General features: G+C 48.8%; 2 protein-coding genes across 4 annotated transcripts in view; one reads left to right on the top strand and one right to left on the bottom strand.

Moving 5' to 3' along the window:
- The window catches only part of DNTTIP1 (deoxynucleotidyltransferase terminal interacting protein 1), a 27,313-nt gene extending 24,348 nt beyond the window's left edge, over nucleotides 1-2,965 (bottom strand). Inside the window, exons 1-2 of one of the 3 annotated variants that reach the window (XM_086702335.1) lie at nucleotides 2,793-2,965; nucleotides 2,164-2,234 (exon numbers count right to left, since the gene is read on the bottom strand). In XM_086702335.1, the coding sequence (XP_086558461.1) occupies nucleotides 2,164-2,234; nucleotides 2,793-2,897 (176 nt within the window). In that variant the 5' untranslated portion in view covers nucleotides 2,898-2,965. Of the gene's footprint in view, nucleotides 1-2,163; nucleotides 2,235-2,613; nucleotides 2,633-2,792 lie in introns of those variants that run through there. The other 2 variants (XM_025932099.2, XM_086702336.1) reach the window with 2 other exon arrangements.
- WFDC3 (WAP four-disulfide core domain 3) lies at nucleotides 2,960-18,322 on the top strand (the record flags this gene model as incomplete). The annotated part of the gene is made up of 6 exons (XM_086702817.1): nucleotides 2,960-3,128; nucleotides 5,565-5,696; nucleotides 7,838-7,984; nucleotides 15,654-15,785; nucleotides 17,301-17,486; nucleotides 18,109-18,322. Coding segments are annotated over 6 exons (783 nt in total), but the record flags the coding sequence as incomplete, so codon positions are not given.

Here is an 18,322-nt window from a genome sequence, read left to right as displayed (position 1 = left end):
CTCCTTTATTTATTTATTAAAAAAAATTTTTTTTAAATGTTTATTTATTTCTGAGACAGAGCATGAGTGAGGGAGGGGCAGAGAGAGAGGGAGACACAGAATCAGAAGCAGGCTCCAGGCTCTGAGCTGTCAGCACAGAGCCTGACGCGGGGCTCAAACCCACAGACCATGAGATCACGACCTGAGCTGAAGTCGAACGCTCAATCAACTGAGCCACCCAGGCGCCCCTGACACAAACTCCTTTAATGAGAATAATAGATAGCTTCTACTGAAAACAAGCTATGTGCCCAGATGTAGTATGCACTACACAGATGTATGGCTTTATTCCATTTTCATAATAACCTGTGAAATGAGCATTACTTTTCTAAAAAAAATATTTTTTTAATTTACACCCAAGTTAGTTAGCATATAGTGCAACAATGATTTCAGGAGTAGGTTCCTTAATGCCCCTTACCCATTTAGCCCATCCCCCTTCTCACAACCCCTCCAGCAACCCCGTTTGCTCTTATATTTAAGAATCTTATGTTTTGTCCCCCTTCCTGTTTTTATATTATTTTTGCTTCCCTTCCCTTACTTTCATCTGTTTTGTATCTTAAATTCCTCATATGATATTTGTCTTTCTCTGACTAATTTCACTTAGCATAATACCCTCTAGTTCCATCCACGTAGTTGCAAAAGATTTCATTCTTTTTTACTGCTGAGTAATACTCCATTGTGTATGTGTATGCATATATATATATATATATATATATATATATATATATATATATATACCGCATCTTCTTTATCCATTTATCCATCGATGGATATTTGAGCTCTTTCCATACTTTGGCTATTGTTGATAGTGCTGCTATAAACATTGGGGTGCATGTGCCCCTTCAAAACAGCACACCTGTATCCCTTGGATAAATGCCTAGTAGCGCAATTGCTGGGTCATGGGGTAGTTCTATTTTTAATTTTTTGAGGAAGCTCCATACTGTTTTCCAGAGTGGCTGCACCAGTTTGCATTCCCACCAGTAGTGCAAAAGAGATCCTCTTTCTCCGCATCCTCGCCAACATCTGTTGTTGTCTGAGTTGTTAATGTTAGCCATTCTGACAAGTGTGAGGTGGTATCTCATTGTGGTTTTGATTTGTATTTCCCTGATGATGAGTGATGTGGCGCATTTTTTCATGTGTCGATTGGCCATCTGGATGTCTTCTTTGGAGAAGACATTCATGTCTTTTGCCCATGAGATGAGCATTCTTCTTCTTTTTTTAAAATGTTTTATTTATTTTTGACAGAGAGAGACAGAGCACGAGCAGGGGAGGGGCAGAGAGAGAGGGAGACACAGAATCCGAAGCAGGCTCCAGGCTCTGAGCTGTCAGCACAGAGCCTGACGCAGGGCTCGAACTCACAGACCGCAAGATCATGACCTGAGTCCAAGTCAGACGCTTAACCTACTGAGCCACCCAGGCGCCCCGAAATAAGCATTATTCTTAAAGTGTTTTATGAAATACAAAATCTATATGCTTTAACAAATAGTTTTAGTGAACATCCATTTAATCACTACCCAAGTCAAGAAATGTAATCCACATCCTATAGGCCTATCTTGTACTCTCTCCCTTCACGGAGATAAATACTACTAGCCCCACTTTTTTCTGAACCTCCATGCTATTCTTTCTTTTTAGCAGTATATTTATTAATTTTTTTTAATGTTTATTTATTTTTGAGAGAGAGAGAGAGAGAGAGAGTAGGGGACGGGCAGAGAGAGAGGCACAGAATCCAAAGCAAGCTCTACGCTCCGAGCTGTCAGCAAAGAGCCCAATGAGGGGCTGGAACCCATGAACTATGAGATCATGACCTGAGCCGAAGTTGGACGCTTAACCGACTGGGCCACCCAGGCGTCCCTCTGGATCTCCTTATAGCCCTCAACCACAGAGCCAGTGAGTGTTAGGGATCTTAGGCACGGTTGAATCCATGACTATCCCTCATTTGGTACATCAGTTCAGAGGAGACAATGATTCAACTAAGGTCACACAGAGTTACAGAATCTTAGTCTCCTCTTTCTTAGTCCAGTGCTCTTTCCAATGGCTCATTATCTCTTCTCAGCTCGGTGCAGTGGGGACCCCAAAGGTGCCATCCAAGCCAATGCCCGGGAGGTAAATACGCAAGACCAGCCTTACCTTGTCGTCATCTGTGAGCGGCGGCCCCTTCGCTGCACCTGCCGGTGTTTTATCATTATGTTCCAAGGGTTCTGTGGGGACCAAGGGAACGGTTGTCACTGAGGTCCATGACACTGGGGTGGAGGGTGGAGATGAACTTAAACGTAAACATCCCCGCTTCTCTGGGACGGGGTTTGCGGGAGGGCAGCGGTTGAAAGGCCCTGCCCGGGAGGAGGAACTGAAGAAAAGTTTCCTGCCTCGAAAGGTCCCAACCCCACCTTTTCTGGAACGGCAGTTGGAAGGTAACCAGTGTTTACCGAGGGGCTGGCTACTCTGGGGCAGGTGGTGTGCTGGGCGCTTTCCTCGTACTTACACCCCATCCCCACAACTTTATGAGGCAGGCACTAATCATCTCCATTTTACAGAAGAGGAAACTGGAGCTCAGGGGTTGGCAGGACTTGCTCACGTCACCTAGCTAGGAAGGCGGCATCAGAATTTGAATCCAGGTCGTTGGACTGCGAAAACGCCAACTCCCTGGGCAGCAGCACCAGCCGCCGCGTTCTCTCACCCGCGGGCCAGGGTCCCGGGAGCCCGAGGCCCAGCCGGCCCGAGCCCAGGCCCAGCCCCGGCCTCCCCGGGGGCGCCCTCACCGTGAGAACCAGCTGCCCCGCTGCGCCCGCGTCGCCCAGGTCGGGGCCGCCCCGCTCTGCCCCGCTGGGTCCCCGCGGCTGCTCGGCGTCGCCAGTGGCCCCCATCGCTCCCCCGGCCCCCACAACTTCAGACCGACTCTACCACCGGCCGGAAAGTGGCCTGGTGACGTCATTGCAGCGCGCCGTTCGCCGGCCCGGAAGCGCGCCGCGGGGAGCTGCGGCGTTTCCATGGGAACCAAACGGCTGCGTCTCGCCAGGGTCTGAGACGCCTACAGGCGCTGAGTGCGCGGTCGCCGGGGCTGCGTCCGGGGCGGGGCCGCGCCTCCCGTGTAGGCTGTGGGTGTTTGGTCCCGGAACGCTCCCCGTTGGGTCAAGGCCGGTGGAGAAGTGTGGGGCAGGAGGAGGGCAGCAGGCTCCCTGGGCTGGGGTTGGGGAGCGGAGGGGAGCACAGCGGCGCCTACAGTCCAGTCTTTGAAAGCCGTAGAATTTTATATGCCTCGTACTCATCCCCTACGGAATGGAGGGAGTGGGCCTACTACGAGGACCCGATAACCCAACAAGAGGGGGTCTGGCCCATGCCGTCCCAAACGCTTACCCACCGGGGCCCTCCAGGCCTAGACGCCAGGGGCTGCCTCTAGCATCTGAAGGCATCATAATGAAGGTTGAGTCTTGGGCCGTGGACTCCCCAAGCCCCAGGGAGCTGGGCTTCTATCCCCAGAGGGGTGATTCTGGGATGGGCAGGGGATGCAAGGGGTTAACAGCTATGGAGCTCCTCTTAGCTCTGGCTTAGATTTAAGAGGTCCGTGAAGAGAACTGGATCGATTTATGGGTGGTAGAGAAAGTTCCTTTTACCAGGTCACAATATGGGGGAGTAAAAAGTGCACGAGTTTTACATGTAGAAAGATCTGAGTTCCAATTCAATATGATATGGTGATTAACAACATTGACTATGCAATTGGGCTGCCTACCTTTGGTCTACTACTAACTGACCCACGGTTCTTTCTGTGCCTCAGTTTTTCCATCTGTAGAGTGGGGATAATAGTACCTAACCTATAAGATTGCAGTGAGGATTAACTACATGCAGTTAATTCATGTAGAGCACTTAGAACTGTGTCGCAAGTAAACCCTCAGGCAATGTCATCTATTGTTACTATTAGTAAATTCTGGTAGCCACTACTTACTAGCTTAATGACCTTGGGCATTCTTTCTCAACCCCTCTGAATCACCTTTCTTACCTCTGCAAGATTATTGTGAGGATTAAAATAAATAATACAAATAAAGCAGATGTTAGGTCATCAACAAATGTTAATTATCTCCATGCTCCCACATCAGCCTTAAAACGACGAGGCAACTATATGGCACCAAACTCTGGCTCTATTAAGGAGATTTTTACTTTGGGCCTTGAATTTCCTCTGCCCTTTAACCTTACTGGGCTAAGCAGCGTCAGTGGATACCATTAAATATCATGCCTGCCTAAAGTCGCAAATAGTACAGACAGATAAAGTAAAAACAAGCAGAGGAAGAGGAGATAAAGAAAGGAGGGTATATATTGTCTAGACTACTTGAGTCATAGCAACTTCTTTTGGATTCTGTCAGCTTGCTTTCACACAATCCAAAAATGGCCTGTATGGCTAGAGGGACCAAGATGTAGGTTTTTGGTGCATTTGTATTAGTTGTGAACAAACTCAAACATGGCTTTACTGTAGGTTTTTTGTTTTTTGTTTTGTGTGTGTGTGTGTGTGTGTTTGCTGGTTTCTAAGTAGTCTGTTCCATTCTCTGTTTTCTGGGTTGCTAGGATGAACAGGAGCCACAGTACATTTTATTAGCTTTGGTTATTATTAAGTCGTGTCTCTGGTCCTTCCCTCTGTCACTTTGGCTGCGGCTGGGTCCTTCCAGAGGCTCCTTTATCTAGTGGCCCTCCCTACATTTCCCCAGCTACTGAACAGGTTCCTCATCATTGTCCAGGGATGTTGTGTGTATTGCATTACAGAGTCTGATCACCATCATCACATGGGCCTTTTGGGAGTGCCAGGAATTTTCCCACACACCAGCGACCAGTCACTTTTCTTTTTGTCAGGAGAAGACATCCTGGGGGATATTGCACAAGGGGAGACTTTGGGGCTGGGTTTGGGCCAGTCTCCTAGTCCTGCCCTTCCTTTGGTTGATGCTCTGGGCAAGGTGTATACCTCCGGCCTGGACTAAGTGCTCATCTCACTTCTCAGCACCATCGTCATGTTGAGCTGCCTTTTCCTCCTGAAGGCATTTCTTGCTCTTGGGTCCCTGATATCCTGGGTGGCTTCTGGAGAGCATGGTGAGCTATTACTTGGATTCCTTGGCTGACAGTAATAGAAAGTGACTAAGGAGAAATTATCCCCTGCCTCTTTCTGAAGTGAGAGTCCTTATTTGTGGAAATGGTGATCCCTGTAGGACAGGACTGGATGTGTAGATTCTCAGGACAGCCGGGGTAGGTCTTCCTGGCTTGGAGGTAGGACTTCCAGTCTGGCTTACTAGAGGTTCTAGGTTTTCCCTAGGGCTCCTTAAATGGGAACAAGATCACCCCAACCTTTCCCTCTCTTTATCCACAAAGTGGCTGGTTGTTTAGTCGTGGTGGGTGCGTGTCACTGGTTGTGTGGGGGGAGGAGAAAGTGGTTGCAGAGATATTGGATAGGAATGTTTGCAGAGCCTGAAAAATCCTTGAAGTGCACTTGGCTTTCATTCCCTGTTTCTTGAGGCCCAGCCAGTTACCCCAATCTCGCGTGCTATCTTTTGCAGTGAAAGAAGGAGAATGCCCTCCTAATAAGAACCTGTGCAAAGAGCTGTGCTGGGGGGACGAATCATGTCCGGCTGGGCAGAAGTGCTGCAGCAACGGCTGTGGTCGGGTCTGCCGAGGAGGCATTCCGAAGGGTATGTTGGCTGGACAGGCAAAAACCCAGACCTTGCCTCTGGGCTAGAAAGACCTGGAGAGCTTCCTACCTCCTAGATTGCTCTCTCTCTCTCTTTTTTTTAATGTTTATTTTATTTTATTTATTTATTTTTTGCTCTAAAGCATTTTATTAGAATCCTTTTGACAAGACCAAGTATTTGATTACAATGAAGCAAAGTGGTCTGAATGATATTTAAATATCTCAAAATTTCTATGCAGTTTTTTTTCCTCAAGTTCAAAGCTGCTCACAGGTTAATGCAGGACAGCTAGATGAAGTTCCTAGGATTTGCTCAACACCAAATAAGACACATCCTCTCGTTAGCAAAATCCATAGGAACCAGGGAGAAAGGACATGGCTTTTCACTCCTCATTGCAGCCCAAAGATTCAAGTGGCAGGAGCCACTATCTAGGCGACCCAGAAGTCTCAACAGCACTTCTCCAAGAGGCTAAGTTCCCAACTTCAGCCTTTCAGTCACCAGATTAGACACTGATCTGTGAAAGGGCACTGCCCCAAGTAGGCTTCTAGAATAATCATGCTAGAAAAGTAAAAAGACAACCATTGAGAAGCACAAGCAAATTTAAAGGCCCTCCTGTTGGCCCCTTCTCAGACTCAAGCATCCAGTTCTCCAAATGAGTCAGAACTTTAATGTTTATTTTTGAGAGAGAGAGAGCGTACGTGTGTGCAAGCTGGGGAGGGGCAAAGAGAGAGGGAGACACTCTGAAGCAGGCAGAGCAAAGCCAGATATGGGGCTTGAACCCACGAACTGCGAGATCATGACCTGAGTGAAAGTCAGACGCTCAGCCAACTGAGCCACTCAGGTGCCCCTGGATTGGTTCTTGAGATCTAGCTTGCTTGCAGACCCTCCTCCCCCTTTTGGGGTCTCTAATCACTCAGTTCCCAGTTCTTTGTCTTTTATCAGGAAAGAACACATAACAGATGATCTCTGTCTTTTATTGTTATTTTATTTATTTATTTTTACTTTTTTAATGTTTATTTATTTTTGAGAAAGAGAGACGCAGAGCATGAGCAGGGGAGGGGCAGAGAGAGAGACACAGAAACTGAAGCAGGCTCCAGACTCTGAGCTGTCAGCACAGAGCCCAATATGGGGTTTGAACCCATGAACCATGAGATCGTGCCCTGAGCCAAAGTCAGGCACTTAACTGACTGAGCCACCCAGGCACCCCTATTGTTATTATTTTAATGTTTATTTATTTATTGAGAGAGAGAGAGAGAGAGAGAGAAAATGAGTGCGGGAAGGGCAGAGAGAGAGAATCCTAAGCAGGCTCTGTGCGGTCAGTGCAGAGCCCAACGCGGGGCTCGAACCCACAAACTGTGAGATCATAACCTGAGCCAAAATCAAGAGTCAGATGCTTAGCTGACTGAGCCACCCAGGTGCCCCTCTGTCTTTTATTTGAACTTGGGGTTCCTGTGAAGACTGGAGGGCAAAGTTGTGCAGGGAAGCCTGTTAAAGGTAGATGATCAAAAGGGGCACCTGGGTAGCTCAGTTGGTTGAGTGTCTGACTTCGGCTCAGGCCATGATCTCGCGGTCCGTGGGTTCGAGCCCCATGTCAGGCTCTGTGCTGACAGCTCGGAGCCTGGAGCCTGCTTCGGATTCCGTGTCTCCCTCTCTCTCTCTGCACCTCCCCTGCTCACATTCTGTCTCCCTCTCTCTCTCTTAAAAAATAAAATGAACATTAAAAAAAAAAAAAAGGTAGTGATCAAAAGAGTAGACCCCCGAGCCAAGCAGGCTTTCCATGCCTCCGGTAAGCTTTACACTTGATCTTAGCCAAAAGGCCGAGAAGTGATTGCCTTAGGTAAGCTTTAAACAGCTCTTTGTAAGTGTTAAGCTTTTAAGCCTCAATTTTCTCATGTGTAAAATGGGGATAATTGTTGTGAGGATCAAATGAGAGGTTCCTGGCACAGGTAAACTCAGTAAACCTTATAGTAAATGTGAGCTGTTATCACTGTCTCTGCTCTAGCACCAGAGCTGAGAGTCCTAAAGAAGCTCAGGGCTTCCTTGCTTTGATTTTCCCTTTTGCTACACCCGTGGGTGCCACCGGGCACCATTATCTCTCTCTCTCTCTCTTTTGAGTGTGTGGCTGTCTCCCTTTTTTGCTACAGGGAGGAAAGGAGATTGTCCCAGGGCTGTTCGGAAACAATCCTGTTTCCAAAGGTGCGTCACTGATGAGACTTGTCCAGGTAGAAAGAAATGCTGCGCGTTTGGCTGCAACAAGAGCTGTGTGGTCCCAGTCTCTCAACCAAAGCTGGGTAAGAAGCACTACCTCGGGCCCCATGGGCTCTTTGGGGGCCTGCTTGTTTCTTTCTCAAGTAAGCCCATACCATCTTATTGCTGGTTTTACTTTACTTTGAAAAACAATAATTAAGTGCCTGCCATGTTCTGAGAACTTTTCTAAAAAAAAGATAGACGAAGGGTTACCAGCCATGGTGATCTGTGGTATGTGGTCCAGGCAGGCAGAGGAGGCTGCCAGAATGGAAATCTTGGCGTGTCCTTATTGGCAGGCAGATTTGAAAGCTGTTGGCGAATTCTCAATTCCCCTTGTCAGTTGCAGTCTTCTCTATTAATTCTTAGCTCGAGAATCTGCAGGGAGACAGCAAGATAGAATCTCGGTACCTATGCAAGGCAGCAAGCGTTTCCCTGCTCACTTGCTTCTGAGGCCTTATGTCCCCTCTGTCCGCACCTAGGATGGCCATCTCCTACTGGAAATGTGCCCTGTTTTATTCTGGTTCTGGTAGAGAGGTGTTTGAAAGAGATTTCTCCTACCTTTTGCAGGATTCTCATGCCCCAAATTCTCCGTTTACACATTATGTCTTCACCAATTATTTGTTGAATGTTTGTTGTTTCCTAGATCTAGCATGGGCTCCGGGTATATTGTGGTTAACAAAGGGGCTCCCATCCCGGCCTTCTTGGAGCTCGTGGTCTGTTGCGGGAGAAAGAGGTTTCCCAGATGAGCAGGTGAACATACACTTTCCAACTGTGAGAAGGATATGGAGGAAAACTAATGGGTGCTGAGAGATAGAAAGAGGGGGTGCTGGCTTTGGACTGGGTGGTCAAGGGAGGCCTGTCTGGGGCAGTGACATTTCACCTGGAGTTGAGGTTAGCCAGGCGAAGGGTGTGATGAGCATCCCAGGAAGAGGAAGAAGCAAGTGCAAAGGTCTCCAGATGAGGAGGAGCTTTGCCACATTAGAGAAATGGAAAGAAAGCTGGTATGGTTGGAGTAGAGACAGGGAGGGACCGGATGCTTCTTGCTGAGGATGGAGTCCAGTCAGATCAGGGGGTTGGCAGGAAAGGTGACACAGTGGAGAGAATTTGGAGGTCAGGAGGTGGAAGTGACAGAACTTTCTGCTCGATTGCTTGCCTCCTCCTTCGTTCCCTGAGAGGCCCTCCCCCTCCCTCTGCCTCCGCCAAAGGTATTAGGAATTGATGATGTGTCTGTCTCCTGTGTCTAGCCCCTTCTCATTTCTCTCTTGTTTCCAGATTTTTATGGTTAATTTTGCTTGTTTGTGCTTCCAAATATATTTTATTATCATACTGTCTATCACTCCCCCCCCCAATACAGAGGCTATTTTTATTGGAGAGGTGTTAGATGTATACATTAATTTAGGGACAGCTGATATTTTTATGTTGAATCTTTGTCTTCCCACTGTCCAAGTGTATTTGGTGTGTTTCAGGGTATTTTATAGTTTTAAAATACCGTTTGATAGGGTAATGCCCAAGATACTTTATTATCTTCTTTGTTGTCTTAAATGGGGTCTTACATCATTCCTCCCATTATGTTTTCTGAAGAAACGAACCATTCTCGCCTCTGAGTGCATGTGGCAGAATATTACAGTAGGAAAGAGTAGGTTTTGGTTGTCAGAGAGCCGGGTTCAAACCTGAAGGCTCACCAGTTACTGGCCAGCGTGTCCTTGGTCAAGTGTCTTCTGCTTCCCCGAGCCTCAGTTCCCTTCTCTATAAAATGGAAAGAAAAGCCTCAGAGGTTGTTGCAATGATTCAAAGTATGTAAGGTGTTTAGTAATACATTACACATTAGCTTCCTTCCTCTCGCCTACTAAGGCGGGCTTCATCAGGAGTACAGTTTCTAACCAACTCCTTTTGTCGCGAATCAGGATTGCTTTCTCCTCCCCTGATCACTCCCTCTCTGAGACCCTGAAACTCCACAACATGTGACAGTCTCTTTCCTTCTGGCCAAACCTCCCCAGGCGGTGGGCCCCTTCCCTGTAACCCAGTGGGGCTGTGTCTGGCTTAGGCAGATCTTTTGGGCGCCCTGCCCATAAAAGAGAATAGAGCGTTGTACTCCTTGCCAGGACTCTTGAGGCCCAGCTCTGGACACAGAGCCTGGGAATCTGTGTTAGGCGGGTCACTCCCTGCCAGCCGGTAGGGCCCAGCACAATCTTCCCAGTGTGTGAAGCTGATGGCTGAATTACGGGGGCCGAGGGTGAGGCTGGCACCCAGGCAAGGCACTTTGTGAGCTGCTCTGGGGCCTGGCCAGCCCTGATGGGGATTCCTCTTCCCTTCGAGCCAGGCAGGCTGCAGTAGTGATCCCCCTGAAGAACTCCCAGAGTGCACTGGCCGAGTGGGGTTCCTAGACTGGCCGGCAGCGATCCTGGTTGCTGTGTCCATAGTTCATGACTTTTCTATAGCTTCAGTCCTGCACTGGCCCACTCACCCAATGGGACTGGTTGCTATACTCAAGGTCACAGGAAGCCGTCTGTCTTGGGCTCTGGGTGGTTCCTGCTTTCCCTCAGTTCTGACATTGCCAGAGGTTTACCATCGTCAGTGCTGGTCTGTTTGGTACAGTGGAGGGACAGTCAAGCCTCCAGAGGGTTCAGGGCAGACTCTGGGACCTGCTCCCCTCAGGCAGTTCTCGTCTGCACCTGCATCTGAGTCTTGGCTTCTCTGCTTTCTGTGTGGCCTCGGGCAAGTCCTTTCATCTCTCTGAACCTCACCTCTTTCATCTGTAAAAGTGGAGATGAGGAAGTTTACCTCAAAGTGTGGTAATGTAGTGTCTTAGTCCTTTGGGCTGCGCTAACAGAGTGTCACGGGCTGAGTAGCTTATAAATGACAGCAATTAATTTCTTATGATTCTGGGGGCTGAGAAGTCCAAGATTAAGGTGCCAGCGTAGTCAGTGTCTGGTGTGGGCCAGCTTCCCGGTTTACACACTGCTGTGTTTTCACCGTGACCTCACATGGCGGAAGGGCAATACGGGCATCATCCCATTCATGGGGGCTCCCCTCTCCTGACCTCATCACCTCCCGAAGGCCCCATCTCCTAAAACCATCACATTGCGGGTTAGATTTCAAGATACGAATTTTAGGGGAATACGAACATTCAGTCTGTATCATACAGTTTGGAAGAAATGTATTTAAAAAGCCGGAACAAAACCTACCAAATAATGCTTAACAGCTCAGACTTGATGCCAGTGCCTCCCTGTTCAGCTTTCCACCTGTCTGAAGTCTGGCCTGTTTGCTCACTCACTTATTTGCTCATTGGAAGTACAGAAGTGTGGAAGGAGAGTCCTGGTCCAGTTTTCATTTAAAAAAATTATTTTTTAGACAAAGCATGCACATGGGCAGGGGAGGGGCAGAGGGAGGGAGGGGGGAGAGAGAGAGAGAGAGAGAAAATCCTGAGCAGGTTCCATGCTCAGAGCACAGCCTGATGGGGAACTCCATCCTACGACCCTGGGATCATGACCTGAGCTAAAATTGAGTCGGATGCTCAACCAACTTAGCCACTCAGATGTCCCCGGTTTTCATTTTAAAATCACCACCCTGCTGGTGTATGAAGAATGGATGGGGGCAAATGTAGCAGATGGCAGGCCAGTTAAGAGGCTGTTGTGGCAGGCTGGGGGAGAGGTGAGCACGGTTTAGACCAGGGTGGTGACGGTGTGGACGTGGGAAACTGGCAGGCTTGGAGTACTTTTCAAGGTCGAGTTGACAGGTGAAGAAGTAAGTGGATGTGGGTGCTGAGGGAGAGGAAGTGTCAAGAACAGTGCTTAGGTATGTGGCTTGAATAAGTTGAGTGATGGGAGCACTTGGGGAGGAAGAGGTATTGGAGCAAAGATTCAGATTATGGTCTAAGAGTTGTCTCCTTTGGATCCCTCATGGTCCCCTCTCTCACACCATGAAACGTGATCACTCTCCATCACCTGTGACCACTGGTTTGCTTATTACAACATGTGTATTATATCCTTTGGACAGATGGGTGGCATGGGCTCCCTGTGTGCTCGGATGACCTTTTCCTGAAACCTCACTGCTGGTTGTTGAGAAAAGAGTTAATGTAGCAGGCCTGAGATTGATGTTCTTAGAAAGGCCTGCCTGTAACATTGGCCCTGGCTGGCTTCTGGGAAGTTAGATTTTTGAGAGTGTTCCTACCACCGTAACTGGTAAGAGTCGTATCTGCTAGGCAGAGAGTGCCCCGTAAAAACCCTGAGTCTCTCGTGAGCATTCCTGGGAGACAACACTTCACATGTGTTTTCATGTGTCATGTGATTCCACCGGAAGAAGACTGTTGGTGCTTGGTTTCTTCTGGGCTTTGCCTCATGCACCTTTTCCCTTAGATGATTTTGCTTTGTATCCTTCTGCTGTAATAAATCATGGCCATGAGTCCAACTGTACTCTGAGTCTTGTGAATCCTAGCAAATCACCCAGCCTAGGAGTTGTCTTTGAGACTCCCAACACACTGGTTTATTGATACATTTTCCTAATCCCTAAAACTTTCTACCACTAGGTCTTCTCTTTTGTCAGAATTGAGCTAAGCAAGTCCTAGCTCTTATTGATTCATTTTTGGGTAATCCTCGTGGAATGTAGGGAGTCATAATGATGTGGTTTAAAGGGCACTGGATCTAGTGTCAGGGCTGGGAATTTGGGACCCAATTCTGCCACCATTGACCTCAGGCCAATCCTGCCCCCTCTTCCTGGATGTCTGTCTGTCTGTTTGCAAGAGAAGTAGGTTTGATAGCTCTGAGGGCCTGTCTTGGCTTAAGAAGTTTTGAGGTTTTACTTTTCTGCCAGCACCTGGTGTCCTTCCCTCAGATATAGTGGAAGGTTGGAGCTGGGGCAGCAGTAAAGCCTATGTCCGAGTATTTCCTGGGCTTCATTTTTTTATTCCACTTTTTTTTGGTGATAGCTTGGGGTCTTGGGATAGAGAGATATTTGCAGGGTGGGGATGACCATTCCCATCCTGACTCTCTTCCCTATTTCTCATCCTGGTTCCTGGTAAGATAACTGTGAGGTGCCTAGAAACCATGCGGTATGAGGAACTGAGCTTACCTAGTCTGGGAAAGCTGAGATGGTGAAGGGCAGAGGATCCTATCTAAGGGGGATGGCACAAGCCATGTTTTCCTCAGGTCTCTGGGGATAGGACAAGGGCCAACGGATAGAACTTCTAGAAAGCCAGATTTCAGTTGAGTATAAAGTACAAGGATGGGATAGTCCGGCTTGGAGGTCGTGACACCCCTTTCCGGTGTTTGAGCTGAGAGTAGGGAATTATTGGTAGGGATTTAGGCATCAGACATGGGGGCCCATGCTGGGCCCTGGTCAAAGGGCATATGTTCTGACCCTCAGGGCTTTAGCCTGTTCCCCAAGAGTCCATTCAATGCTTCTGGTATTTGACAAAACCCCAGGGACCTCAAGGAAGCCTGTCGTGGAAGAGAGTAGAGGTTTGTTCTCAATGCCTGGTCCCGGGGATGAGGGCAGAAAGTGCAGAGTGCTCCTGGCATTGGTCACTTTGGGGCCAAGCTCAGCAAAGTGGTGAAATCTGGGAAGGGTGCTGCTCAGTATAATTCCGTGAGGAGTTATGTTGCTAGGTTTTTCTCACCAGGAAGATTGGTTTTATGCCCAGCCTTCTTAACTGTGGATGAAAGGCTTTGTTCTTTGTTAAATAGATTTTTAGTGTTTGTCAAACAGGAGGGGAGGTGTGGGGGGGTACATCGGCAGTTACAGTGGCCCTATTTTCTGGATAAAAAATCAGGTTTGAAGGGCGCCTGGATGGCTCATTTGGTTGAGTGTCTGACTTCGGCTCAGGTCATGATCTCACAGTTTATGGGTTTGAGTCCCCACATCAGGCTCTGTGCTGACAGCTCGGAAACTGGAGCCTGCTTTGGAGTCTGTGTCTCCCTCTCTCTCTGTCCCCTCCCCGCTTGTGCTCTCTCTCTCTCTCTCTCTCTTTCAAAAATGAATAAAATTTTTTAAAAATCAGGTTTGATGTGATGTGCCATTGGCCTAGAATCTTTGAAAGGGGGGCTGTTCAGGAAAATCCTGGGATGCAGGGTTATTAGACTTTGATTGTTCAGCTGCACGTGTTCTTGGAGTCCAGCACTTGCTTTTTCCATCACGGCAGACTTCCCGGCAGCCATATGCATTTGTACTCACATGTTCTTACTCAAAGGTCCTGGGCCGGTCCTGCTTTGGTTTTCTACAATGCTTTTAATTGCCTGCCACTTCTTTTCTCCATTTCAAAAACTTGAAACAAACACTGGGATGAATGAATCATGGTGAATCAGTTTGTTTTGGGTGTGACTTCTTAGGGAGTGCCTGCTCCAGAGGACCTGGCCTGGTGCCTGCGTGTTTTAAGGATGGTGTAGTAGAAAGAGTGCTTCCTTGCAAACCAAGAGGCTGAGTTGTGTCCTGCTTTGCCGCTGACTCACTCTGTAGTTCTGGGCAAACCCCTTCACTTCTCTGAGCGTCATGATCTTCATAGGGGTGGTGAAGGGGCGCATCAGGGATGTTTGGCTGTGTGCAACAGAAAATTAACGGAGTCGGTATAACATTTTTCTCATATAGCGAAAGGTCCTGAGGCAGGTACCAGGGCTGGTGTGGTGGCTCCATGATGCTAACAAGGATGAGGTTATTTTTTTCTTTCTCCTTTGCATTCCCTGACTTTGTCCTCATAGTAGTTGCCTCGTGGTTGAGAAAAGACGGCTCTACCTCCTGTGTTATGTCTGTCTTTGCACTGGAAGAAAGAGAAGCCAGGGGGCAGTTTGAAAGGAGCATTACCTGGGTCGGGAATGCAGAATTTTCCCAGCTTATGTCTTCATTTCTGGTCCCTCTAGTTACAAGGTAATATGGGGAAGCAACTCACTGTAGCTGGCTGGGCTCATTGACTCTGCACAAACCTGTGGCTTTATTAGCAAGTGTTTCTGTTGTCCATGGCTGCATAACACTTAACACATAACACTTCCTGAACTTAGTGGCTTAAAATCCCAGCAATTGACTCTTTCTTACAGCTGTGTGGGTTGGCTGAGCTTAGTTCTCATAACCTACATGGTGCAGCCATGTCACTCATGAAGCTGCCTGCAGCTGGGAGCTCAGCGGGGAACTTGACGGTGGCTGGAATGTTCAGGATGCCTCTCTTCATGCGTCTCTTCGGGGCATCTCATCATTCTGCAGTGGAGCCCAAGCTGGTTCACAGCATAGCGGCTGGTTTCCAAGGAGGCGGTGGTGGTGGGGGGATTGTTTTAAGAGAATGAGCCCCAGTATGCAAGTGCTTACCACGCCTCTGCCTGCATCACACTTGCTGGTGTCCTGTTGGTCAAAGCAAGTCCCTTACAGCCCAGCCCAGAGACAGTATGGGAGGTGTGGCTCACTGGGGGCCACCACCTACCACAGGAAGGAGAGACGGAGAGTGACTGTGGGGCTGGCAATAGGTACGTTTGCCACAGTGGGTTAGACCTCAGCAGTGTTTCCCAGACTGCAAATCTTGAGATCAGTTTAGTAGTTGACGGCCAGCATTAAAAAAAAGAAGAAATAGACTATAGAGTATATACATGTGTGTACATAAATATATACGTTTGAGGCATGCATACAGATTAACATACACAATGAAAGATGTATTTTGCACTCAAGAGTCACAGTGAAAATAACCAGAAACACTGGGCTTGAACACCTCTGGTCCCCAATGCTATGATTCTATGGCAGAGCCTGGAGGTGAATGTCCGGCTGACCCCCTTCCGTGTAAGGAGCTGTGTGATGGGGACGTGTCCTGCCCCCAGGGGCTTAAATGCTGTAGCACCGGCTGTGGCCACTCCTGCCGTGGAGACATTAAGGGAGGTATGTTGGCTCCTTGGGGAAGAAGTCCTGAGTTCCAGGGTGGGATGGGGAGGGAGCCATCTCTGGCCTTCCTGTCTTTCCCTTTCTGGAGGGGGGTGGTGGTGAGAGTTCTCATGCTTCCTGTCCTCCTAGCCCCCCAGTCCAAAGCAACCCCTCTTTCTAGGGCCCAGGGGCCCATGTTGGCATTGAAAGAACTAGGGGAAGGCAGTGTGGGTTAGTAGGAAGGGTCCTGAGGCCGGAAGATGGGCAGCGTGGCTTCTGGGCTTCATTCTGCTGCCGACTGGCTCTGTGACCTCAGGGAAGCAAACTCCTCTCATTGAGCCAGCTTCTTCGTTTGTAAAGTGAGGGAGTTGCCCAAGATCAGGATTTTCTGACTGATTTCTTAGCAACACGTATGCAACAGATAAAAGTATTGCTGCTCTGATTTCTTTGTTTCTTCAATATATTAAAAAAAATTTTTTTTTTAACGTTTATTTTTGAGACAGAGAGAGACAGAGCATGAACGGGGGAGGGTCACAGAGAGAGGGAGACACAGAATCTGAAACAGGCTCCAGGCTCTGAGCTGTCAGCACAGAGCCCGACGCGGGGCTCGAACCCACGGACCGTGAGATCATGACCTGAGCCGAAGTCAGACGCTTAACCGACCGAGCCACCCAGGTGCCCCTCTTCAATATATTTTAAAAAACAAATACATCTGTTTGAATGCTCCTTTTGTACCAGACTGTAGAACTCCATTAAAAAATTTTTCTTTAAGTTTATTTATTTTGAGAGAGAGAGAGAGAGAGAGCGCGTGCACAAGTGCACAAGTTGGGGAGGAGCAGAGAGAGAGGGAGAGAGAGAGAATTCCAAGCAGGCTCTGCCCCGACAGTGCAGAGCCTGAAGTGAGCTTGATCTCACGACCACGAGATCATGACCTGAGCTGACATCAAGAGTTAGACGCTTAACTGACTGAAGCACCCACGTGGCCCTGTAGAACTCCATTTCAGAATCACTGGCTCAGATGTTGTTTTTAGACAACACGTGGATTCCCAGGCAGAGTTCAAGGTTCTGAAGACAGATTCTCTTCCTTATGTAGCTTAGAGTTTATCAGGGAAGGTAGACAGATCAGGCATCGTGATAAATTCTGATGAAAGGCACACAAAGCAGGGCACCAAACCTTGTCTGGGAGACAAGGCCTCCCTGAAGAAGTAACACTATAAGGCCCAGGTGTGGGGGAGAGAGTGGTGGTCTTGACAGACTCTGAGCAGCCTCGCCCACAGAGCCGTCAAGCCCCGAGGGACCACCATAGGGAAATCTGAGATGCCATTTGAAAACTATTGGTCCAGATGCTCTCTTGGGGACCTGCCTATTCTCAGAGGCTGTAGCTTCCTGGTTTCTCAGCCAGATGTTTGGTTAAGATCTAGTTACAGTCAGGGATGGATTCATCTGGAGCCTCTGAGTCTCAGTGCCAGTCGGAACGTGGAGTCCATGGAGTCGACTGTCCTGTCTCTTTACCTGTGCCTGTTTATCTCGCAGGGCGGAGTGGTGATTGTCCAAATATTTTGGTGGGCTTGTGCATCGTCAGTTGCATGACGGATGAGAACTGCCAGGCCGGGGAAAAGTGCTGCAAGTCAGGCTGCGGCCGCTTCTGTGTCCCACCAATTCTGCGAGCCGAACTGGCCACAAACCCCAGCTGGACTCTCAGGTCTGATTCTGAATTAGGTGAGTACAGCCTGTCATCGCTGAAAACAGCCAACTTAACTGCGAGGTGCCGAGCACTGGCTTAGGTGCCGGCAGGGGGCTTCAGAAGGTCGAGACAAAGTTCTTGCCCTGCAGAGGCTAGTTGGGAGAAAAAGGTCATGTGTCACAGATGAGAATCCTTGAATAGACGAGCTGGGGCTTCTAGGCTCTCTGTGTGGGAGTGGCTCCTTAGGAAGGTCTTTCTGCCAGAAGTGGGATCTGATCTGGGTCCTAAAGGCTAGGTGGGCAGTGACAGAGGGAGAATAGCACAGAGTACACGCTGGACAGCGAGTCTGGTGGTTAGCAGGCACAGAGGGTGGAATGTGTGTGACATGTTTGGGGAACTGGGTGGGGGTGGGGCAAGTGTGGGTGAAGGAACAGCTGGGCTGCTTTCATGCCAGGAGATATGAGGTTGGTATCTGAAGGAGTAGAGTCTTCAGCACCAGTTTGGACTGGATTATCTGGGAAGCAGGGCACCATTCGAGGCTTTGGGGAGCCACGTATGCCATGCTTCTCTAGGGTGTAGAAGGGAAACCTCTCTAGGGTAGAGGGGAGCTGGAGCCAGGAGGGCACAGTTGTGACCTGATGTTTCTTCTTTTTGCAGAGACCCGGGTGTCCTAGCTGTCCTGAGCTGCTACAGGGGGCTTGTTCTGGCTGCCAGGAGAGGGAGATATCCTGGGGCTGTGACCCTCCGGGGGGCTCTCACTGCCCTCCCTGCTCTGCTTCTGTTCCTGCTGCTGCCCTGAGCGTGGGAATATAGCCGTGGATTTGGGCAATGGTGTTCGGTGCTGCTTGTCCCCAGTAAAGGCTCATGCTGA

This window comes from Puma concolor, chromosome A3, assembly GCF_028749965.1.
Source record: "Puma concolor isolate L17-30 chromosome A3, mPumCon1.1.hap2, whole genome shotgun sequence".
NCBI lineage: Eukaryota > Metazoa > Chordata > Mammalia > Carnivora > Felidae > Puma > Puma concolor.
This window is presented reverse-complemented; position numbering and strand designations above follow the sequence as displayed.